Source organism: Zootoca vivipara, chromosome 14 (assembly GCF_965207765.1).
Source record: "Zootoca vivipara chromosome 14, rZooViv2.hap1.1, whole genome shotgun sequence".
Taxonomy (NCBI): Eukaryota; Metazoa; Chordata; class Lepidosauria; order Squamata; family Lacertidae; genus Zootoca; species Zootoca vivipara.
In genome coordinates, this window is record NC_142597.1 from 32,669,656 (window position 1) to 32,694,261 (window position 24,606).

Below are 24,606 nucleotides of genomic sequence, written 5' to 3' on the forward strand. Positions count from 1 at the left end.
GCGCATGTTTGCTATTTGGTCTCTGGTTCCTCTGCCCTTTCGAAATCCAGCTTGCACTTCTGGGAGTTCTCGGTCCACATACTGCCTAAGCCTGCCTTGTAGAATTTTAAGCATAACCTTGCTAGCGTGTGAAATGAGCGCAATTGTGCGGTAGTTGGAGCATTCTTTGGCACTGCCCTTCTTTGGAATTGGGATGTAGACTGATCTTCTCCAATCCTCTGGCCATTGCTGAGTTTTCCAAACTTGCTGGCATATTGGGTGTAGCACCTTAACAGCATCATCTTTTAAAATTTTAAATAGTTCAGCTGGAATATCATCACTTCCACTGGCCTTGTTATTAGCAGTGCTTTCTAAGGCCCATTTGACTTCACTCTCCAAGATGTCTGGCTCAAGGTCAGCAACCACACTACCTGGGGTGTACGAGACCTCCATATCTTTCTGGTATAATTCCTCTGTGTATTCTTGCCACCTCTTCTTGATGTCTTCTGCTTCTGTTAGGTCCTTACCACTTTTGTCCTTGATTATGGTAATCTTTGTACGAAATGTTCCTTTCATATCTCCAATTTTCTTGAACAGATCTCTGGTTTTCCCCATTCTATTGTTTTCCTCTATTTCTTTGCATTGCTCATTTAAGAAGACCCTCTTGTCTCTCCTTGCTGTTTTTTGGAAATCTGCATTCAGTTTCCTGTATCTTTCCCTATCTCCCTTGCATTTTGCTTGCCTCCTCTCCTCCGCTATTTGTAAGGCCTCGTTGGACAGCCATTTTGCCTTCTTGCATTTCCTTTTCCTTGGGATGGTTTTCGTTGCTGCCTCCTGTATAATGTTACGAGCCTCCATCCATAGTTCTTCAGGCACTCTGTCCACCAAATCTAAATCCTTAAACCTGTTCCTCACTTCCACTGTGTATTCATAAGGGATTTGATTCAGATTGTATCTTACTGGCCCAGTGGTTTTTCCTACTTTCTTCAGTTTAAGCTGGAATTTTGCTATAAGAAGCTGATGATCTGAGTTACAGTCAGCTCCAGGTCTTGTTTTTGCTGACAAATAGTTACAATAATTCAAAAATAACCAAAAATAAACATTGCTATTACATTTCATTCATTCCATTCCCTTTATAATTGACCCGCCTAATGACAAATAATTACAATTGCAACAAATAAAGGCTTGACATATCTTGCTTTGCATATCATGCATCTATCTCATTTATTGGTTTCACCTTTTAAGTTGCATTACTGAAATAAAGGCACTTTTTGACGATATTCTAATTTTCCGAGTTTCACCTGTACTTGTAATAAATAAGCTTTGATTGCTTGGGTATTTGGATTTTGCTAGATTCACTCCCTTGCTGTCCAGGAGAGCTGTCCAAGGTGCTGAAAAGCTCTTGTGCAGAGGTGGAGAACCTTGGGTGTGTAGGTCAGGCATCCCCAAATGTCGGCTCTCCAGATGTTTTGGACTACAATTCCCTTCTTCCCCGACCACTGGTCCTGTTAGCTAGGGATCATGGGAGTTGTAGGCCAAAACATCTGGAGATCTGTCACCTGTAGATCACCTGCCATCACAATGATGTCAGGTGACCTCTTTCCACCTGTGCAGCTTAAAACCAAACCATGTGAGAAGAAGATCAGTGCTTTGTGAGGCCTGACAATCAACTGATCTTTGGTGCTTGCAAAGTGCAGGCTTTTGCAGACACGGACAACCAGCTGATTGCTGACATCCTGCAACCCTAGCCTGAATGGACAGCAGATTCTACCTACCTACTATCTATCTATCTATCTATCTATCTATCTATCTATCTATCTATCTATCTATCATCTATCTATCTATCTATCTATCTATCTATCTATCACATTTATAACCCACCTTTCCTCCAAGGAGCTCAAGGTGTGCCCATGGCTCTCCTCCTCCTCATGATTCTCTTCCAACAACCCTGTGAGGTAGGTTAGGCTGAGAGACGGTGACTGGCCCAAGATCACCTAGCAAGTGTCATCATGACCAAGTGGGAATTTGAACCCTGGTCTCCCAGGTCCTCATCCATCACTTATAACCACACTGGCTCTCAGTCAGGGGTATCAACTTGAATAAAATATTGAGGCCCCCAGGTATGCCCAACCCTGCACAATCAATCACAAGACACAGTGTTCACGCACCATTTGAATGGCAGTGCCCATCAACTTTGGGGTCCCCCATTCCCTTCAAATATTTTTTTGGGGGGGAGCAAAGGGACCTCGGCCCTTAGGAGTTGGCTCCTATGCTCTCAGCGACTTGGGAGGAGCCCACCGGTTCATTCAAATGGACTCGCGTTCTGACTTTTTGCCATTCAGCGTTGCACATTCTGAATCTAAGGGGTGACGCTGGAGGCGGGGGAAGTTCCCCTTGAGGGGGTGACACTGGGAAAATTTGGAGACCAGCGACTTAATTTGATCCACCTCTGAAAATCTCCATTGCCAACCCCCATCTTTTGGATGGGGCAGGGAGACAAGGCAGCTCTTGCTCTTTCCAGAATGGGGTCTTTCAAGGCCTTATGCTCTGCTAGGATTATAGTTGGAGAATCTGCTAGTGCTGAGCCTCTGAGCTCGTGTGTGTGTGTGTGTGTGTGTGTGTGTGTGTGTGTGTGTAGCAGCTATTTATAATAGGATTGTTCTTTGCTGCGTAGCCATCTCTCTACACCCCCCCCCATTGCCCGGCACCACATCCATGCCTCCTGTGTAATGCACCGGCTTTTATTAGCCATTAGCCCTATTACTCATGTCTGTGACTTTATTTCATCCCGCCTCTTTCCCTTGCATTGTACTTGGCTTGCCTATAAAATGCCCCCGACTGAGATTCTGAAAAGGAGAAAAGGGATCATAAAGCCCAAAGTGGGCACCGTGGGGAGTAGGGGCAGCGAAGCCCATTAGCGGTGCTGTTTTCCAGGATCCCTCCCACAAGTCTGCCAGAAATTCAGATTATTTTTAAAACGATGGCTCTGGATTGGAGGGAGGCTAATTAATTTCACCAGCCCATGGTTTCTTTCTTCTTAAAAAAATAAAAATAAAAATCAACAAGGTCTGGGACTCAGATCGGCCTTTAGGTCAGGCCCTCTCGTCTCATTTTGGTACCTCAGTCAAGAGATGAAAGTGACAGGGAGTCTGGCTGCACCAGGAGATAGATCCATCAGTTTAGCTTGTGCATTTCTCCATTCTTAAAACATCTCGTGGAAATTCATCAGCATCCATTCACATTTCCCTTAATATACTTGTTCATACACAGTCTTGCCTAACATATACAATAAAGCTATGTAAAGCTTTTCCTGTGAATGCATTTCTGTATAGCATTTTGTTATTATAATCACCATAGTCATTATTTATTGTGTTTCTTAGAGGTTCGTTGAAGGTGCTGAGATTTCTTAGGAGACCCCTCTATTCCCCTCACAGAGCTGCCATTCCCAAAGAAGTTTAACAGTCATTCTCTTTTCCCAGGGAATTCTGGGAATTGTAGTTCCATGAGAGGAACAGGCAGTGTTTTTTTTCCCTGGGGGGGTACGCAGGGGTACGCATAACCCTAAACATTTTGTGAATCTAAGTTTGGCCTCATTGAGGGGCAGTATTTCAATATGAATAGGAAAATGAGAGTACCCCTAAACTTTTTTTTTAAGAAAAAAAGCACTGGAAATAGGGGTCTCATAACTCTCAGCACCCTTAATGAGCTCCCAGAATCCTTTGGGGGAAGCCATGACTGTTCAAAGTGATATCATAGAGCTTTCAATGTACGGTGCGAATGTGGCCTATGTCTACTCTGGAAAGGATTAGCACAAGAAATGACTTTGAGGGCACAATCTTATCCTCAATTGCCACACACACACACGCTGAGGTGGAAGGTGAGAGGGTGGGTATGTTGATGTGACACCAGGCCTTGATTGGGCGTGATGCCATCATGTGACATTGGTGGGGCTGGCGTGGGAGTCAATGGGATTCTGGGCCAGCTCAGTCCCTCCCCCCATCAACCACCAGAATGTCCTATTTGGGGCTCCCTATTGTTGGGGATCCTGCAGGTGGGTACTTCTACCTGCCCATATATTTGGTAGGAAGCACAGGGAGGTCTGAGCTGGCATTGTGACGTTGGCATCAGATGCAAGAGACAAATTCAAGCTAGCACCAAGCAGATTGCTCCATCTAGAAGAAATGCTTTGTGGGTTCTCCTGATCTCTCAGGAGGTGTCAGGGCAAAGAAGAGGGGGGGGGTTAGCTCTATTTCTCTATCAGGTCATTGTGTGGGCTTCCACTGGTGCAACCAGTTAACTGAATCTGGCCCGCTGGTCAGTTGGGCTAGGTAAAGAGACATCTCCACACAATCTACCATGCCTGGTGCAAATTGTGGTTTGGACTGCACCTCCAAATCTCTCCCTTGACTTTTCACAATTTGCCAGGTGGTTTTGGGCAGGTGTGCATGGGAATATATTTAGGTTCCTCCTTTTCCATCCTCCCACAGGCTTTGAAGCATCAAGCAGAGGGGATCCCAGTTCCTGGAGGAAATGTTTTCATGAGGAGAGAAGGCCAGGAGCCTGCTCAGTGACGTCCACCTAAGGGTAATGCATCCCATCCTTTGAGAGGTAAGCTTCCGGGGTGACGGGAAAAGGGTATTGCTCCAGGGATGTGGACTGTATTTCTGTGCTAGGAAGAGGATTGGTTTGCAAGTATAAAAAACCAAGGACAGTAACAGTGTGTTGCTTGAACCTCTGAATGCTTCTTTATATAGAAAATGCACAACCAAAGCTGGGCTGGGTGGAAATCTTCCTGTCCGACACTGGCGGAAGCTCAAACTGTGACTGTATTACGGGCAAAGCAGGGAACTGTTGTTTTTTATCTAGGCAGCAGGAGAAATTTGACTCTTCCCACCTAGAAACAGGACAAAGGTAAATACGGTGCCTGTTGCTCCACCCATTTTTGCCTGCCAGCTCCTCCCACCACTGACATGTAGGCCTCAGAAGGTTGCGCAGAGGGGAAGAATGTGACCCTCAGGTTGAAAAGGGTTCCTCACCCCGGTGTACTGTTTTGGGGGAAGTGAATTAGGTAGGCCCACAGGAAAGAGGTTAACATCTGGTTACCGTAGCAGCCATTTTCTTTGAGATCCGCCACAGCCCAGAGCTTCAGAAGCAGAATATCAGCTGGGACATCTGAAGTGTGGGGGGCATATCAATGCCTTTGCCCCTCCCTAGAAAATCTTGTATGTTTTGCTTCATTTTAAAAATTATTTTAAGCCACTTTGGGGGCTCCAGTTGGTATACACAGCTTAAAAGGTAAAGGTAAAGGACCCCTGACAGTTAAGTTCAGTTGCAAACAACTCTGAGGTTGCGGCGCTCGTCTCGCTTTACAGGCTGAGGGATCCGGTGTTTGTCCACAGACAGTTTTCCGGGTCATGTGGCCAGCAAGACTAAACTGCTTCTGGTGCAATGGGACACCGTGGTGGAAAGCAGAGCGCACGGAAACGCTGTTTACCCTTCCACCACAGCGGTACCTATTTATCTACTTGCACTGGCATGCTTTCAAATTGTTAGGTTGGCAGAAGCTGGGACAGAACAACAGCGGGAGCTCACCCCGTCACGGGGATTCGAACTGCCGACCTTCTGATTGGCAAGCCCAAGAGGCTCAGTGGTTTAGACCAGTGCTCCCCAACCTTTTTATCGCCGTGGACCAGTCAACGTTTGATCATTTTACTGCGGCCCGCTGAGGGGGGACGACGTTGATTGCTTATATTTTATTTAGATCAGTGGTTCCCAACAGGTGGTCCGCGGACCCCCAGGGGTCCGCGAGCTATGCCAGAGGGGTCCGTAAGATGCTATTAGAATAAAAAATATATTAAATATATTTTGTATGATAACAGATTTTTTGTTTTGGCCGCTTCCTGCATGAGCAGAGTCTAGCGCAAAACTAGAATTAGATAGAGGCAGTAGTTCTGCTGTATGCCGTTAGGTGGCGCTTTACAAACACTACTGTTTTGCAAAGAGGCAGCACGCGCATTCTACTAACGCTCACCTCCCCAAGATGCTTTGCGCGCGTCGGCTTCATTTGTGCGCTACTGCGCAGGTACCCTGTCTTCTCCATTCCCCTCCCTCCTCCCTGGCGCAAGCTACCTCTTTGCAAAACAGTAGTGTTTGTAAAAAAAGCGTTGTTTTTCGTGGAAGCTACAGTTCGCGTAGTTAAAAATGGACCGTTGGTTAAAAAGTGGTTTGTTAAACAACAAAGGCCTATAGATGAAGAGGAAGATAATGCATTTGATATTTCAGAAATAATGGACTCAAAGGACAGATTTAACTCATTTCATTAAGAACTGAAAATTAAAACTAACTGTATACTGATGGAGTACTCTGTTGTAACTGTAAAAAACGTATAAATATAAAATATAAAAAGACTCTTAACTTGGCTCTCACTTTTTAATTTTAGGTTTAGGAATTAATGGGGGTCCTTGTCACAATAGCGGCTCGATGAGGGGTCCTCGAGAAAATTTTGTTGGGAATCCCTGATTTAGATTGTTTTGATTTAATCATTTTAATTTAATTGTATTTAATGTTCCTTGGGTGGCCCGGTACCAATTGATCCATGGACCGGTACCGGTCCGTGGCCCGGGGGGTTGAGGACCACTGGTTTAGACCACAGCACCACCCGCGTCCCAGCTTAGAAATGCTCTAAATAAATGAGGGAGTCTGTAAGTAGTCCTATCAAGAGTGCTACAAAGTGTAACACAAAGCGGTTGTGAGGTCAACCTGCAATTATGTGAGTGAAAGGAAATGCTCATAGGGCCCAATAATGTGCAGTCTACAATAACGCTGGCCACTGCCTGCCTGCTAGCTGGACTCTACTGGCTCAGAATGTTCTAGGGTGCCAAAGAATGTTCGCAGACATTCCAACTTCTGAGTGACATTGAAGATCAAGTCGGTTCCTGTGAGGGTAATGGGAAAGCCAGTTGGGCCGAGGGAGGAAAAGAAAGGAGCTCAGAGCATCAGGGAATGTTCACAAACATTCCAACGGTTGAATGACCATTTCAGGATGTCAGAAATCAGGGAAATGGAAGGTCAGTTGGGCTGAGGGAGAAAAACAAGCCAACTCGCAGAGCTTTGAGGTGTGGGCTTTGGGAGCGGAAGCAAAGGATCAGAGGCTTCGAGGAGTCAGGAATAAGAGGCAGGTGATGAAACCACACATCGGATAATGGGGACCGCATCCTCTTGTTTGCAGAGGGAGCTTTAGTGGCGGGTGTGCGGTGGAGCTGTGGGGCTGCCCTCCTGAGTCCAGTATCACCTCACCTTACCTGGCTGCTGCTGCTGGGGTAGGACCATAGCTGCCAAGTCTCTCGTTTTCCCCGGGAAAACCCCTTTTTTACTTACCTTTTCCCAGTGGTCCCCCGTATCACTTCGTCTCCCGTTTTTCTCCGTTATTTTCTCCTGCCAGCGGCCATTTTTTTCCTTTCCGGTCTGCCCTTCTATGGGCACCAAAAATGGCCGCCACCAGCTTCAAAAGTCGCATCTACGCATGTCCGGAAGTGCATAGACGTAACTTCCGGTGTTGGCGGCGGCCATTTTTGGTGCCCATAGATGGGCGGAGCGACACCGGAAGTTGCGTCGGCGCACTTCCTGACATGCGTACAAGCGACTTTCGAAGCCGGCGGCGGCCATTTTTGGTGCCCATAGAAGGGCAAAGCGACACCGGAAGTTACATCGACGCAACGTCCGGTGTCAAATGGCTGCCGGTCCCGGATTCTGCAGTCCGGAACTTGGAAGGTAAGGGTAGGGCATGGCAGTGAGGAGATCAGGGCTGGCTCAGAGCTGCCCCGCCATAATCCCAGAGCCATCTAGGTAGGCTGCAGTGATGCCAGTGCTGGGACAGCTCCAAAGCTCTGGACCAGCACACTGGCCGCTACCGAAAGGTAGGTTTAGCAGTCACAACAACAGCGACAACTGGGTATTTGGCTCCTCTCTCTTTTTAAATAAACCAATTAAAAATAACAAGGGCCAAAAATGTGCTAAGTAAGGTTGGCCACCGGGCTGGGTTCCAAGCTGTCTTCCGCCTGCTCCTCCACCTCAGAGGCGGATCCCCGGTGGAAGACAGCCAGGATGTTTTTTCTTGGGACCTTGAGCGGAATGCAGCCAAAGCCAAACGCCCCATAGTGGGGGTCAGGTAAAGTTGCCCCGCACTGGACCCAGTTCTGCTGGCCTGGCTCCCAGTAATGGATGGCGCTGGAATAGCGGTCGTTGCTGTCGCCCCCGAAGACATACACCCTCTTCCTCCAGCAGACGACGCCCGGGTAAGAGATGGCGATGGGGAGGAGAGGGACGGAGAGTTCTTGGTTCACCGTGCCATCGCTCAGCAGGCAGACGCAACGGCCGGTGAAGTACCGGGACCCTTCGTTGCCCTCTCCGGAAAGTCCCCCGACCACAAATATGCAGTCGCCCAAGGTGATGGCGCTGGCCTCGTAGAATTCAAAGGCCATGGGGACCTGGGACCAGGCGCCGGATTTGATGTCGTAAACCAGGAACCCCTTGTGAGGGACGGGAATTTCGGAGTCGTCCCTTTCCCCGCCGACGAGGTACAGTTTGCTCTTGAGCGTCACAGAGGTGAAATAAGTCAAGGCAAAGGGGAGGCTGGAGATGTCCGTCCACTCCTCGCGCTCCAAGTCGTAGCTCTCGGCGCACACGAGAGTCCCGGTGCTGTCCCAGCCGCCGGCGGCGTACAGCCTTTTCTGACATAGGAGGAAAGCGTGCCACGCCCGGGCTGTGGTCATGGGAGGCAGCTTGGACCAGTGGCCCCCAAGCGTGTCGTACACCAGCAGGTTGTTGGAGTAGGAGCCATCTAAATGCTGCCCGCCGGTGATGTAGAGCTTGTGGCCCAGAGAAACGCAGCTAGGTGAGGTCAGCGATTTCAGGTCGGGAAGCTGCTCCCACTGCTCATTGGATGGGTCAAAGAAGTGCACGTGAGAATCCAGCTCCTCATCACCAAGGTTCATCTTGCTCCATTTGGGAAGCCCCACGCACACAATGCCCTTGTGGTACATGCCTTGCCGTAGGCCTCTGCTGGCCCACAGCCGTTCAGGGACGCTGAGTTCCTCCCATGGCAGTCGGACGCACTCATAAAACTCTTCCGTCTCGGCGCGGACCTCGGCGAGTTCCTCGGGGCTCAGGAGAGAGAGGCGGATGTGGTCCATCAGGGCTGCGTGCTTCAGGAGGCGCTCGTCAGGGTTGTGGTACACCCAGCGGCGCATGGCTCTGTAGACGGTCAGTTCGGAGTCCACCTCCAGGCCGTCCGAGGCAATTATGCTGACCAGGATGCTGAAGTCGAGGGCAAGGAAGGCTGTGAGCGCGACGAGGTGCTCGAAATGGAAGGCAATGTAGCGAGAGGCCGGGCGGAGGAGAGGCTGGTGGTTGTGGGAATACGCGAGCACGTAAAGACCTAAGCAGTTCTCCATGGAAATCCTCTCCACGAGGAACCTGCAAGGAGCCAAGGAAGAAAGACTTTTTTCACGTATGGCTTGGTGGAGAGGAAGCAGGTAGACCGGGACATGCTTTTCTCCCTCTTTCGTAATATCAGAACATAGCAGAGCAATTCAAAGTGCTGCTTTTGACCTACAAGCCGCCCAGAGTGGCTGGGGAAACCCAGCCAGATGGGCGGGGTATAAATAATAAATTATTATTATTATTATTATTATTATTATTATTATTATTATTATTACAAAGCCTTATGCCTCAAGGACTGCTTTTCTCCATATGAACTAACCTGAACCCTGCAGCCATCATTTCAGGCCCTTCTTCATGTGCCCCTTCCATGGAATGGTGGCAACAGAAGAACAGGGCCTTTTCAGTGGTGGCTTCCTATTTCCTCTCACCAGGGAGGCCCCATCATTACATATCTTCAGGTACAAAACTTCCTTTTTAAACAGGCCTTTGGCCTTGAACCCCTTAGAGTAGATGGGATGTTTTAATGTATCCCACCCCCTAGTCTTATGTATTGTTTTTGTTGCAACTCATTTTGTAAGCCATGTTGATTTACCATGGCAAAAAAATAAGGAGACTGAAGAGAACATGCTGGTTCTGAACTGGCTGTGCAAGCCCACAGGGATGTGTCTTTAGATCAGGAATGGCAAAGTTGTGGCCTTCCAGCTCTTTGGACCCCATCAGTGGCCAGGAGTGACGGGGAAGTATATAGTCTGGAAACATGTGAAGGGCCACAGTTTCCCCTTCCCTGTTTTTGATGCCCTTCCTTATTACCTGGTGATGATTTCCAACGCGGACATGATTTGAAGCCTGCTGGCTGCTGTGAACAGCTCTTCTACGTCTCCAGAGAGGAGGAGCAGCTCCCCTGTATAGATGTAATCCAGGAGCTTCTGGAGGGAGGAGGCGGTCAAATCCATCAGCACAATTTCCCCCTCCCGGGATTCCTTGAAGGTGCTGGTGAACATTCTCTGGAAGTAGAGGCTGATGGAAGCCAAGAGCGTTCTGGAGGGAAAGAGGAGAGATGCGCTAGGATGCATCACACAGAGAGAAGAGGCGACAGAGAACATGCTTTGCACCTGGGCCAATTCTACCATTAGAAATAGCGAGGCTGCTGCATCAGGCAGGAGTTGCTGGGGGTGGGGGTGGCAGGGACCGGCAGCAAGGATTTGAAGGGCAGGGCCGTTGGTGTCATGTGTCCATCCCTCTACTCCTGACCTAGCCAGCCGCTCGTGGATGGGACAGCAGTTAAGGATGCTGTCCCATCAGACGTGTGAGAGTAAAGCTTCAATTTCTGGTCTAGCTTTCATACATACACTGGGGTGGAGGGATCTTGCCTGCTTCAGGCAGCAAAATGTCTTGAGCAGGCATGCAGACCGTCTGGGCCAAATCCCCAGCACCTGTGGTTAAAAGGAGCTTAAGGAGCAGAGTGAGGAAATAATAATAATAATAATAACAACAACAATAATAATAACAACAACAACAACAACAACAACAACAACAATTTATTATTTACACCCCGCCCATCTGGCCGGGTTCCCCCAGCCACTCTGGGCGGCTTCCAACAAAACATTAAAATACAGAAATCCATCAAACATTAAAAGCTTCCCTAAACAGGGCTGCCTTGAGATGCCTTCTAAAGGTCTGGTAATTGTTGTTCTCTTTGACCTCTGGTGGGAGGGCATTCCACAGGGTGGGTGCCACTACCAAGAAGGCCCTCTGCCTGGTTCCCTGTAACTTGGCTTCTCGTAGCGAGGGATCCGCCAGAAGGCCCTTGGCGCTGGACCTCAGTGTCTGGGCAGAATGATGGGGGTGGAGACGCTCATTCAGGTATACTGGACTGAAGCCGTTTAGGGCTTTAAATGAAAGAGGCTGATGTGCAGCTGCCTGCCATGTAAGAGTGGTCTGACTCTGTTTCTAAGGAGGTTTCGCATACTAGGGAAGCACAGCACAATCTCTCTTCTGTGGACCTCACTCAGTATAAGGGAGCTCTCGGTAAGAAGGGCTGTAGCTCAGTGGTGGAACAACTGCTTTACATGCAAAAGGTCCCAGATTCAATACCCAACAACATCTCTGGTAGGGCTTGGAGAGCTCCCTGTCCGAAATCCCAGAGAGCCACTGCCAGTCTGTAGACAACAGAAGGACATAAGAAGATAAGAAGAACCTGCTGGATCAGGCCAATGGCCCATCTAGTCAAGCATCCTGTGTTCACAGTGGCCAAGCAGATATCTGTAGGAAACCTGCAAGCAGGATCCAAGCACGAGAACTCCCACCCCCATGGCTTCCAACAACTTTAGCATTTCTGACTCTGACTGTGGAGTCAGGGCATAGCCATTGTGGCTCGTGGACATCAATAGCCCTCTCCTCCTCCATGCATTTGTCCAATCCTCTGTTAAAGCTAACCAAATAGGTGGCCATCACTGCCTCCTGTGGCAGGTAGTTCCATAGTTCCATAATATTGAGCTGGATTGATCAATGGTCTGACACAGCATAGGGCAGCTTCCAATTTTCTGACCCCGCCTTGATGCAGGTCAAGTCCACTTTCTGTGTGTCTCAGCCAAAGTAACTTTGCACCTCTTCTCCTGGAATGCCTCAGCATATACTCCTACTTGATAAATGGCCTCCGTCCTTTCCTCAAAGTCACTCCTGAGATGCCCCTCCCCAGCAGAGCGTGGCTTAGAGCAGTGTTTCCCAACCTTGTGTCTCCAGATGTTTTGGGACTACAACTCCCATCATCCCTAGCTAGCAAGACCAGTGGTCAGGAATGATGGGAATTGTAGTCCGAAAACAGCTGGAGGCACAAGGTTGGGAAACACTGGCTTAGAGTACTGCTGGCTTCTTACCTGTGGCAAGGGAACTTTTTTCCTTCGGCCACCAGGGTGACATCACAGAGCTGTTGAGTCTGGTACAGCTGCCTGATACCTGCAGGGGTGAGAGAGGATGACATGAGGGGGTTAAAGGAGGCCGGTGAGCAGGTTTCACTTCAACACACCAGGTGCTAGTGCAAGTACATTAAAATGTTAATCATGAGGTTGCCGGATCAGGCCACATTGCAGTAAATAGCATAAAATGAAGAGGACAACAGAGTGGCACATAAAATTTGCATGTGCTAATTAATGCACCCAACCCTTGCTAAAAACAGGATTGAATTCCCCACGCATCAGCTGATGTGCGGGGAACTCAAACCAGCTTGTTCGCTGTCTCCCCTGACACCAACTGTGACGGGTGGGAAGAAGCACCTGCCTCCCTATCGCCTGACATCATTGTGATGTCAGATGACTGACAGGCAGCAGTACTGCCCACCTGTCAAAGTTGGTGGAGAAGGGGTGGGATAGAGAGAGATGAAGATCTGACCCCCCCCCGAATGAAAAAAGGTTCCCCATCTTTGCCCTAGAACATAAGAAGCAATGAAAAAAGAACAGAATGTTTCAAGGAAAAGGTACAGCATCCCTTTCCTTTATAGCTGGGCACGTATAGGAAGCTACAAAATGTTTAAGATTAGGAGGGAAGGATTCTAGGCAAACTTGCTTTCCCAGCGAGCATTGATAGTGGGAATGATCCTGCACAGAACTCCTGCAGCCAACCCGGTTCTGCTTGCTTGTCATGCAAAATCGAACATACAGGGATAGGGGAAGTCCCTGCCAACCCTTTAATTTAGTTACTACTTATTTTGTAACATTTATAAACCACTTGATTGCATTTTTTTTTTAAAAAAACACCTCTTAAAGTGGTTTTTAGAAAAGATGAAACCATAAAATTACCAAGAAGAAAAAAGAACAACAACAATTGAAGACTTCCAACAAGTTAAAATAACAACAGGTTAAAAGCAGATTAAAACTGGGAGCAACTTTCTAAGTGTGTGGACAGGCTTGCCTAAGCAAAAATGTATTTAGCAGGTGGCCAAAAGAGTACCGAAAAGAGCAATCTATGCTTCTTGAAAAAGAACTGTCACGAATCTTCCAACATTCAGCTTTGCAGCACGTCCTTGAGTTCTACCGTTTTCAGAAAGGGATACATACTTTTCTCTATCCACTTTCTCGGGCGCAGGGGAAAGACACCGATGAGGGTCAAGTACTGGGAGTGCTGGTGTTGCAAGATCTGATTCAGGGGCCTCCTGCTGGCAGCCAGCTTCAGGTTTGGCGAACCCTCCAATTGGCAGCATTGGGGAGCATAGGCGCCGAGGGGGGTTCAGCCCCTCCAATAAAATATTTGAGTGGCCGCCACCCCCAAATTTGATGGCCATTCAAATGGTTTGTGTGCACCATGTCATGTGATTGGTTATGTGGGACCGGGACTTATTCCCCCCCAATACTTTATTCACGTTTGCACCCCTGTTAGGAAGCCACTCTGGCTCCTTAGCCTGCAACTCTGTAGCCTCTGGCTCAGTGTCCCAGTCACAACTGGACTCCAGGGTCATCACACTTACCCTGCTTGATGATGTGTTTCAAAGACAGTAGTTCGCTTTGGGGGTCATCTGACCCCAATTCTTTCTCCCTCGGAGCCTCTGTAGTCTTAGCCATTGGGGGTGTCTGGCGAGTAAAGCTGTTATCCCCATGAACAAAGATACAGAATGTTAGGTCCTTAATGTTGGGGTTATTCAAAGGGGTGCATTCATTTCAACCTGTTCACACAGACCAATAATAATAATAATAATAATAATAATAATAATAATAATAATAATTTATTATTTATACCCTGCCCATCTGGCTGGGTTTCCCCAGCCACTCTGGGCGGCTTCCAACATAAAAATAAAATAATCGATTAAACATTAAAAGCCTCCCTAAACAGGGCCTGGCAGTTATTTTTCTTTTTGACATCTGGTGGGAGGGCGTTCCACAGGGCGGGTGCCACTACCGAGAAGGCCCTCTGCCTGGTTCCCTGTAGCTTGGCTTCTTGCAGCGAGGGAACCGCCAGAAGGCCCTCGGCACTGGACCTCAGTGTTTGGGCAGCACGATGGAGGTAGAGATGCTCCTTCAGGTATACTGGACCGAGGCCATTTAGGGCTTTAAAGATCAGCACCAACACTTTGAATTGTGTTCGGAAACGTACTGGGAGCGTTTCAACACTTTCAAGACCGGTGTTATGTGGTCTCGGCGGCTGCTCCCAGTCACCAGTCTAGCTGCTGCATTCTGGATTAATTGTAGTTTCTGGGTCACCTTCAAAGGTAGCCCCACATAGAGCGCATTGCAGTAGTCCAAGCGAGAGATAACTAGAGCATGCACCACTCTGGCGAGACAGTCCACAGGCAGGTAGGGTCTCAGCCTGCGTACCAGATGGAGCTGATAAACAGCTGCCCTGGATACAGAATTAACCTGTGCCTCCATAGACAGCTGTGAGTCCAAAATGACTCCCAGGCTGCGCACCTGGTCCTTCAGGGGCACAGTTACCCCATTCAGGACCAGGGAGTCCCCCACACCTGCCCGTCTCCTGTCCCTCACAAACAGTACTTCTGTCTTGTCAGGATTCAACCTCAATCTGTTAGCCACCATCCAACCTCCAACCGCCTCCAGACACTCACACAGGACCTTCACCGCCTTCACTGGTTCTGATTTGAAAGAGAGGTAGAGCTGGGTATCATCCGCATACTGATGAACACCCAGCCCAAACCCCCTGATGATCTCTCCCAATGGCTGCATATAGATGTTAAAAAGCATGGGGAAGAGGACAGAACCCTGAGGCACCCTTAAATGCAACCTTAGAAACGCAACCTTAGAAACACAGGATCATAGAATAGAATCATAGAGTTGGATGGGACCTCAAAGGTTCTTCCTGTTGTTCTGCTACTAATAATAATTGCATTTATAGCTCATCTTTTACCCCCCCAAGAAGCTGAAAGAAACTGACATGGTCTTCCCACCCCTCCTCATTTAATCCCCACAACAACCCTGTGAGGTAGGCTAGTCTTGAGAGGCCGTGACTGGCCCAAGGTCACTCAGTGAGCTTCATGTTCAAGTGGAGGGATTTGAACCTTGGTCTCCCAGTTCCTAGTCTGACACTCTCACCACTACACCACACGGGCTCTCTAGGAAGCCGCCTGATATTGACCAGACCACTGGTCCATCTAGCTCAGTATTGTCTGCACTGACTGGCAGCAGCTCACTATGGTTTCAGCCCTACCCAGAGTTTCCAGGAATTCAGCCTGGGATCATCTGGTGAAGATAAGGTGCTCTACCACTAATCTATGGGCCATTTCCCTAAGAATAAATCAAGATTCCAGTCCTCATGGTTCTGATGTAAATAGGAATGCAGGAAGCTTCCTTATACTGAGTCGGGTTTTGGTCTCTCTAGCTCAGTATTGTCTAGAGCAGGCATCCCCAAACTTCGGCCCTCCAGATGTTTTGGACTACAATTCCCATCTTCCCCGACCACTGGTCCTGTTAGCTAGGGATCATGGGAGTTGTAGGCCAAAACACCTGGAGGGCCACAGTTTGGGGATGCCTGGTCTAGAGAGCCAGTGTGGTATAGTGGTTAAGAACAGGGGACTCGTAATCTGGTGAACCGGGTTCGCTTCCCTGCTCTTCCACATGCAGCTGCTGGGTGACCTTGGGCTAGTCACAATTCTATGAAGTCTCTCAGCCTCACTCACCTCACAGAGTGTTTGCTGTGGGGGAGGAAGGGAAAGGAGATTGTTAGCCGCTTTGAGACTCCTTCAGGTAGTGATAAAGCGGGATATCAAATCCAAACTACTCCTCCTCCTCCTCTTCTTCTTCTTCTTCTTCTTCTTCTTCTTCTTCTTCTTCTTCTTCTTCTTCTCCTCCTCCTCTTCTTCTTCTCAGTGGTAATGGCTCTCTAGGGTTTCAGGCAGGGGAACATTTCTGGCCTGACCTGGAGATATATCTGGGATTCAACCCGGGGACCCTCTGCATGAAAAGCAGATCCCCTAACCCCTAAGCCATGTGGACCTTCTCATAGGAAGCTGCCTTATACTGAGCCAGATCCAATTAATCTAACTCTGCAACATTCATTCATTCATTCATTCATTCATTTACACACACACACACACACACACACACACACACACACACACAGAGAGAGAGAGAGAGAGAGAGAGAGAGAGAGAGAGAGAGAGAGAGAGAGGTGTACCTATAGGCTGTCTTTTTAGCCCCAATAAACAAAGCAAATCAATAATGGAATCAAGTTAAACCCAAGCAGCTGCATTACTGTTGTTGTTTTTTAAGCATAAAACAATCCAGAATCAGACAGCATTTTTAACGCATTTTCTAAGAGGGTTTTGTTTTTTTAAAGAAAGATAGTCCCTGTCCATAAATATGCAATCCAGAGAAAAGGACAGGAAAGAGGAAATTAAGCTGAGGAGAGCCTTCACATTGAGAGGCAGTCTACCTTTATATTGCCCTTATCGCACTTATTTCAAGATGGGGAAAGCTGTGAGCTTGCAGGTGTTGTTGGATTCCTAACTCCCAGCAGCCCTGATAATTGAGCTTGCTAGCTGGGGCTGGCATTGGTAGGGGTGAGAAACATCAGAGCTTCTTCTTCTTCTTTTCCTTCTCCTTCTCCTTCTCCTTCTCCTCCTCTTCCTCCTCCTCCTCCTCCTCCTCCTCCTCCTCCTCCTCCTCCTCCTAGCTGAGGTTGGATGGCCATCAGTCAGGGATGCTTTAGTAGCGCTTCCTGCGTTGCATGGGGTTCGAATAGATGACCCTTGGGGTCCCTGTCAACTCTACAATTCTATGAGTCTATGATTATTTATCGATTTATTGATTTCCCACCCTTCCCACCCCAGGGCAGATTGCAGCATTAAAACACAGTATTAGAAACAATTCAAAACAACAACTTAAAACCATAAAAAACAAGGCAGGTCCTAAAAAACATACACCTCAAGTGCCAAACGATCACAGTAAAGTAGTACAACATCAGCAATCTCCAAAAACTGTATAATGAAGGTGTCCAAATGCACCTCTGTGGGGAGGGAGTTCCACATCTTAGGGGCCACCACAGAGAAGGCCCTCTCCCCTTGGCCCTCGCTGAGGGTGGAGGAAATTTGTCTATAAGGAAGGAGGTAACCTTTCAGATATTTCAAATGTTCTCCACTCCCAAATGGGTGGAATGGAGGATCTAAGGGTTTCTCAAGCTAAATTAAGTATTTGTTTAGTAGGATTATAAAAATAATCATATTGTGCTATCAACATACATCACAAAACAATGCCCAAAACTGGCAGGGCCCTTCGCTCCAAGGAGCCTAAAATTTGTGCTTTAATTGGTGGGCAGGGAGCAACTGAGGAGGGAAGGGAGAGAAGGTAAAAAAGAGGTGGTCAAATGCAGACAGACTGTAGGCAATGAGGACCACCATACCTGGGCCAGGGGGAGGAGTCAACAAGCCCATGGGGGAGAGAGCTAGACAAGTGAGCTGGGGGAGAGATACCTCACAGGAGTGATGAGGAAGCATCATCTCGGTTGCCGGGGTAACCAGGATCCAGTGGGTTGGGGACACATCGGCCTGGTTGCCATGGTGACAAGGGCACAGATGCCTTCTACCTTTAGGCCCAGCAGAAGTGAGAACCTTGGGTGACACCCACACCACGCAATATCTTTCTGCAGAGCTAAAGTTCCCAGCTCCTCATGGAAGGAACCATGTGCTTTAAATGTGTGTTAAAAGGGTGTGGATGTGACCTTTAGGGATCTCAAGCGAGTTGTGAACATCGTTCAAAAGGAAGCAGGCGGTCAAAATCCATTTTAGGGCTGTGGGGGACAGACATTGAGCAACTTTAGCCTACAGCAAATGAAACACATTAAGCTCCCTCGCTCCTCACCAAACAGTACGGTTGGCAATTTACCTGGGTTTGTAGCAACAACAGGTGGAAATGTAAACCAGTACATCTTCTAGGATCACTTGGAAGAGGCAGCGTGGTGTAATAGTTAGAGTTTGGGATTTTTTGACCTGGGAGACCAGGGTCCGAATTCCCTCCTGGCCATGAAGCTCACTGGCTGACCTTGGGACAGCCACTGCCTCAGTATAGACCAGTGTTTTCCAAACATACAATAGCTGCAAACCCTTTTTGAGAGTCCATTCTTTATGGCGTACCCCACTTCTTGCACAAAGGTGATAGGGGTAGTTTTAATAATACTATTTTATCTATAATAAAGTAAAATGTGAAGAAGGTGTTGTGTACCTTTTGAAACCCTTTCATATACCCCCCAGGTATGTTTCCCACACTTTGGGAAACACAGCACTAAGGCGAAATAAAAATGCATACATTCATAGTGATAATATAGAGAATTTGCATTATATTATTATTATTATTATTATTATTTAAAAAAACAAACTTTATTTTATATCACAACAAATACAATCGGTCAAAATCAATAATAAAATAAAAAACAAATTACAACCATAACAATGTTGCAATTGTCTTATTTTCCCCCTCTCCACCCCCCCTCCTCCCACCCCCCTCCCCTGCGACTTCACAACCTGGCCTGAACTAATCCCCTTTATCTTCCTTTTTATTCTTAATATACATACCTTATTTCAGTATTTACAATAAGTTCATGTCATTCTTCTCATCTATCAAATTTCCTAGCTCAATCTCTCTTATCCTACTACAGTTAACACATTATATTTCTAAAGAGAGAAAGAAAAAGATAGAACCTTTAAACATTGGAGGTAAGGCTTAAGTTATCTACCTTGGTCTGCATATAGTCTGTAAGTGCTTTCCAATTAGGCAGCGTGGTGTAATAGTTAGAGTTTGGGATTTTTTGACCTGGGAGACCAGGGTCCGAATTCCCTCCTGGCCATGAAGCTCACTGGCTGACCTTGGGACAGCCACTGCCTCAGTATAGACCAGTGTTTTCCAAACATACAATAGCTGCAAACCCTTTTTGAGAGTCCATTCTTTATGGCGTACCCCACTTCTTGCACAAAGGTGATGGGGGTAGTTTTAATAATACTATTTTATCTATAATAAAGTAAAATGTGAAGAAGGTGTTGTGTACCTTTTGAAACCCTTTCATATACCCCCCAGGTATGTTTCCCACACTTTGGGAAACACAGCACTAAGGTGAAATAAAAATGCATACATTCATAGTGATAATATAGAGAATTTGCATTATATTAGAGGGAATTGCTTGTTAGAGAAAACTGCATACAAAAATGTACATATTAGGAGAAATTCACACTGAAGGGCTGACGAATTTTCATGAGATCTTGTGTTTTTGTTTTTAAAATCACCAACTGATGTGGAGAACTGAATATTGCAAAAATAAATGAAAATGAGAAGCCTAGAGGACCCAAAATTGACCAGTCGTGCCCCTCCTTCCCTGTCAAACATCAAAAGCAAACCAAACACAATGCTGGTTTAAAAAAGAAAAAAAACATATTGTTGGGCACCAAAAATCAATGGCCGTCCATTACAAATGTGAGCTGCTGAATGAAGATCCAGTACAATGTGCAAACATTCAGGGAATACCCAGCGAACAGTCAAGGTCAACCTTTGCAGAGGAGAATGCAAGGGAACGGGGATGTGTTACGACTTCTAGAAGAGGGCGTCTGTTTCCAGCACATTTTCAGGCTTGCCTGAGAGGGCTGCTTTCACACAGGCGCGGTGCTCCACCTCTCCTCCAGTAATTCCTGCCCAATCATTCTTATCTCCTGCTGAATCCATCTCCATTAAGTGGCTGATTGCTTAATTATAAGCCTCTATTCTGCCCTCATTCCCTTCTGTTCCTCGCTAGCAGCCGGCAACCGTCTCTCTAGTCAATTCCGCGGCCAACAGGGTTAGACAGCTGTATTTATATTTCTGCTTGGTGTTTGAGCGCTCCTTCAGAATTAGCTGAAAAGCACTCCCGGGCTGTGTTGTGCCACAAATGCCCACTGCCGGTAATATGCCACCAACGTGGGCGGAATTGCCAATGGAGGCACGAGGCAGTCCCTTGCAAGGGGAGCGAGGAATCTCATTCAGCCTGAGGACCGTATTCCAACTAGAAGGAGAAGGCTACTCCAAATATCCCATAGTGTAGGAAGGGACCCCAAGAGTTATCTAGTCCTGGAATGCAGGAATCCCAGCTACAGAAGCCCTGACAGATGGCCACCCATCCAACCTCTGGTTAAACACTCGTACCCCCAGGAAGTTCTTCCTAATAGGCTGCCTCATTCATGGGCCAACTTTGCTGAGTCATGTAACAGGGGTGGATTCTGGTGATGGAGGTTAATTGGGAGAAGGGAGCAGAGGAAAGCAGGACCCCGCCCCACCCGTTCAGTGTGTCTGTGCCATAATTTGCAACCAGCACCTGCCAAGTTGCATGCAGCTTTCTTATTAATATTTTTAAAATTATTATTAAAGGGACTCTCACCCACCTGGAGAATCCAGCCCTCCCTCTGCCACCTGCAGGGGGCTAGGCAAACCTGGAGACTTCAAACAAAATAAAAAAAATTCCTTCCAGCAGCACCTTAGAGACCAACTAAGTTTGTCATTGGTATGAGCTTTCGTGTGCTTCTTCACATACCTGGAGCTCTGAGGCAACCCTATTAGTAGCATAGCGCTGCATTTGCCTTAGCAGAACAGTCCAGCTATACGGGCTTCCTGGTCGGGGCGTAGAAGTTTGCCTACACAGCATCTTCACTCCCCTGCATTCACACAGCGGTTTATTCCATCTCCCTGGCGATTCCCCACCTGTTTATTTCTGCATTATTCTTCTTTGGCGATCCCTTGTAGCCGAGTAAGATTGTCTTCCATAAACACGGTTTTAACAATGAGTCCGTAAGTGACTGTGCAGGCCAATTCTGGATCCACACATCCTTCCACAGTGGGGACATGGGTTTCCGGGCGGGAGTTGATTGAGCTTTCACTCCACAGAAAAGCGACTTCCAGTAATATAGTAGAATACGGCGCAAGTTTAGTGCTCGTTTCCGCATCACTGCTCCCAGAGACAATCCGTCTGCAAATAGCATGGAAATGGGCTATATTCGGCTACATGTTCCTGGAACTGGCTTTTGTGTGAAAACGCAAACATAATGCAGACACTAACAGGTACGGAAAAAGAATAATCTGCTCGTAGGAAAATAGGACCTTTCTTTACACCGAGTCAGACCAACTCGAGGACATCCAATGAAGGTCGGAAGATTCAGGAGACAGATAAAAGAAAGGACTTTTTCATGCAGCACATACAGTAGCTGAATTATGGAAATCACCCCTCCAGGAGACAATGAGGGCCACCAACTTTAAAAGAGGACTGGACAAATTCATGGAGGAGAGGGCTATCGATGGCTACTAGCCATGAAGGCTAAGCTCTGCCTCTACAGTACACGATGCTTCGGAATACCCGTTGCTAGGAACTGCAGGAGGAGAGAATGTGCTTGTGCTCAAATCCTGCTTGTGGGTTTCCCTTTGCAGCATCTGGCAGATTTAGGGCAGCGTGGCCGGTTCCCCCACACCGGGCGTTGAGCCGAGGGGGTGCTGCAGGGCGGCACAACTATGACGCCGTAGTGCATGCGCAGAACAGAAGGTGCTGGGTTTGGGCTCTGCTGGAATTTGAAAGGCCAAAGGCCACTCTTGCACCTGGTTGGCCGCTGTGAGAACAGGATGCTGGACTAGATGGGCCATTGGCCTGATCCAGCGGGGCTCTTCCTATCTTCAACTGAATCGTTCATCTCAATATCATCCACACTCATCAGTCGTGGCTCTCCAGAATGTCGGGCAGCCTTTTCTCCTAGCCTTACCTGGAGAGGGATTGCAAAGCAGATGCTCTGTCCCTGAGCTAAGCCCTTTTTTCCTCTTGCCAAAGCCGACCCCGTCAAAAGCTTCCAATCTGCAGGGAAGTGGGGGGTGGGGAGAGCTATGGAGCAATGTTCCAGATTAAAAATAGAACTGGGGTGGTGGTGGTGGTAGTTATATTCTCAGATCCTCTTTCCCTTGCAAGCCACACACTGTTTGGGTCGCTCCTTTCCAGCCTAATTGGTGTTTTCCGTCGCGTTCAAAGCCGCCAGATCCCTCGGGTGCATATGCTTATTTATTGGGCATTTCTCTTCTCCCGCGTTCTCTCGCTCTCGCTCTCCCGCACCCCAGTGCCGCCGCCAATACTTTTGCACGCAGGAAGATGGAGCTGGCAAATTAGCATCTTGATTGTGCAAAAGCAGAAGAGGAGGAAAATGAGGCAACGTGTCTTCTGCAGAGTCCAGAGCGGTGTGTGTGTGTGTGTGTGTGTGTGTGTGTGTGTGTGTGTGTGTGTGATGCATAAGGAAGATACAAGCAATTACGCTGCCCCTAATAAGAGGCTCATCAAATGCCAGGGCAAACTCCCCTGGGGTATCCCTGCTGCTTGCACTTTCAAGCCAGGACTGGCATTAAATATTCTGATATCTGGACAGGAATTCTGATCAAGGTCCGGGAACTGGGAGGAGAACACACACACACACACACACACACACACACACACACACACACACACACACACACCATAGCTGCCAAGTCTCCCGGTTTTCGTGGGAAACCCCTGTATTTTAAACAGTTTCCCGCTGGCAGCCCGGTTGAAAAAAATCCCGTAAATCCCCCGGATTTCCTACCTGCCAGGGAGGCTCCATTTTGAGTCCTGGCGCCACCCAATTTACGGTGTCCATACAAATGCTGCTGATCCCGCATTTTTCGGCGGGAGACTTGGCAGCTATGACGCACACACACCAGCCTCATTTCTCTCTGAGCTGCTCCAATTGCTCAAGTCCTTTAATCAGCAATGCTGCGGCTGGCCACTGTGGTGGGAGACATACTGCCAATCCAGCCACTACAGTCTGGCTGCAGAATAAGAGGCTGAGCCAGTGGTGAACGGATGGGGAAACTCAGACTAGCAGCCTCAGGGCCCAGTAGAACCTCAGTGGAGCCTCAGGTCTCAATTGAGCCTTAGCAGACCCTCAGGCTTTGGTGGAGCCTCAATGGAACTTGGAGCCTCAATGGAACTTGGAGCCTCAATGGAGCCTCAGGTTTCAGTGGAGCTTCAGGTCTCAATAGGGCCTCAGTGAACCCTCAGGCTTTGGTGGAGCCTCAATGGATCTTCAGGCCTCAATGGAGCTTCAAGCTTCAGTGGAGCCTTGGTGGACCTTTGGGTCTCAATGGAGCCCTCAGAGGATCCTCAGGATTTGGTGGAGTCTTTGTGGAACCTCAGGCCTCAATGGAGCCTTGGTGGATTTCAGGCCTCAATGGGGCTTCAATAGAATGTCAGGCTCCTCAGTGATAAAGTTGGGTTATTTTATGCTTCGGGGTGAATGGGCTTGTGAAAGGCAGGGATGAGGAACCTCAGGCCCAAGTGCCAGATGTGGTCCTCTAGGCTTTTCTTTCTGGCCCTTAGGACTCCTCATATCATACACCCTTCTTCTCCGGATGTTACCCTGTTTATTTATTCACATCACCTGTACGTCTCCTTTTAGCCAAAAAGGCTCCCAGAGCGGCTTATGAAAAGCAATCCTAAGGCACTCCCCTGCCCAGTGGCTCACAATCTTAAAAAAAAAAAGACAAGACAAGTCACACAAGAAAAAAAGAGGAGGAGGGAGGAGGGAAAAGTGAGCCTCCTGAGAAACTTCGCTCCCAGAGCCTCTGAGTAAGAGAGCACCTGGCCTTTTGCTTAACTCCTGCTGTGTTTTAGGATGCAGAAATAAACATGCTTTTTTCTTTCTCCCTTTCTTCAATCTCAACAGGGTCTGCAGAAGGGCCACCCACCCACCCACCCAAATACACACCCAGCATTCATGGCTCTCTACAACAACGGTGCCAGGATGCCTTCGCCACAGGAGGCCTCCAATGGCTTCCCCCAGGCGGGGGCCTCGGGCACATGGCACAAGCCAGAGGACGAGGTGAGGCTGGTGGAGGCCGGTTTGGTGAAGAAGGCTCACCGAGAGATCCTGGACCATGAGAGGAAGCGGCGGGTGGAGCTGAAATGCATGGAGTTGCAGGAGATGATGGAGGAGCAAGGGTGAGCTCAACATTCATTTACTATGCATTTACTACTACTACTACTACCACCACCACCACTACATTTATATCCCATCTTTCCTCCATGGAGCTCAAAGTGGCATGTATAGTTCTCCTCATTTTATCCTCCTAACAGCCCTGTGAGGTAGGCTAGGCTAAGAGTGAGAGCCTGGCCCAAGGTCACTCAGTGAGCTTCATTGCTGAGTGTGGATTTGAACCCTGGTCTCTACCACGTCCTTGTCTCCTT

At 48.0% G+C, this 24,606-nt stretch overlaps 2 protein-coding genes across 2 annotated transcripts in view; one reads left to right on the forward strand and one right to left on the reverse strand.

Annotated features, from left to right (window-relative positions):
* Positions 1-7,944: 7,944 nt before the first annotated feature.
* Positions 7,945-13,973, reverse strand: LOC118097252 (kelch-like protein 25). The gene is made up of 4 exons (XM_035139985.3): positions 13,880-13,973; positions 12,297-12,375; positions 10,231-10,458; positions 7,945-9,453 (listed from the first exon to the last, which is right to left on the reverse strand). The coding sequence occupies exons 1-4, from the start codon at positions 13,971-13,973 to the stop codon at positions 7,992-7,994; spliced, it is 1,863 nt and encodes a 620-aa protein (XP_034995876.1). The 3' UTR covers positions 7,945-7,991.
* Positions 13,974-24,136: 10,163 nt separating this feature from the next.
* Positions 24,137-24,606, forward strand: part of SRRM3 (serine/arginine repetitive matrix 3) — a 57,170-nt gene continuing 56,700 nt past the window's right edge. The window contains exon 1 of the mRNA XM_088658214.1: positions 24,137-24,360. Coding sequence (XP_088514340.1) covers positions 24,137-24,360 — 224 coding nt within the window. The remainder of the gene's footprint in view (positions 24,361-24,606) is intronic.

Bases quoted from the DNA above. Each gene is read 5' to 3' on its own strand.
- LOC118097252 (XM_035139985.3), bottom strand. From the start codon at position 13,973: ATGGCTAAGACTACAGAGGCTCCGAGGGAGAAAGAATTGGGGTCAGAT. The intron at 12,376-13,879 runs GTAAGTGTGATG...TCACCCCTGCAG, and splicing joins GAAACACATCATCAAGCAGG to GTATCAGGCAGCTGTACCAG. The intron at 10,459-12,296 runs GTAAGAAGCCAG...CTTTCCCTCCAG, and splicing joins AAAAAGTTCCCTTGCCACAG to AACGCTCTTGGCTTCCATCA.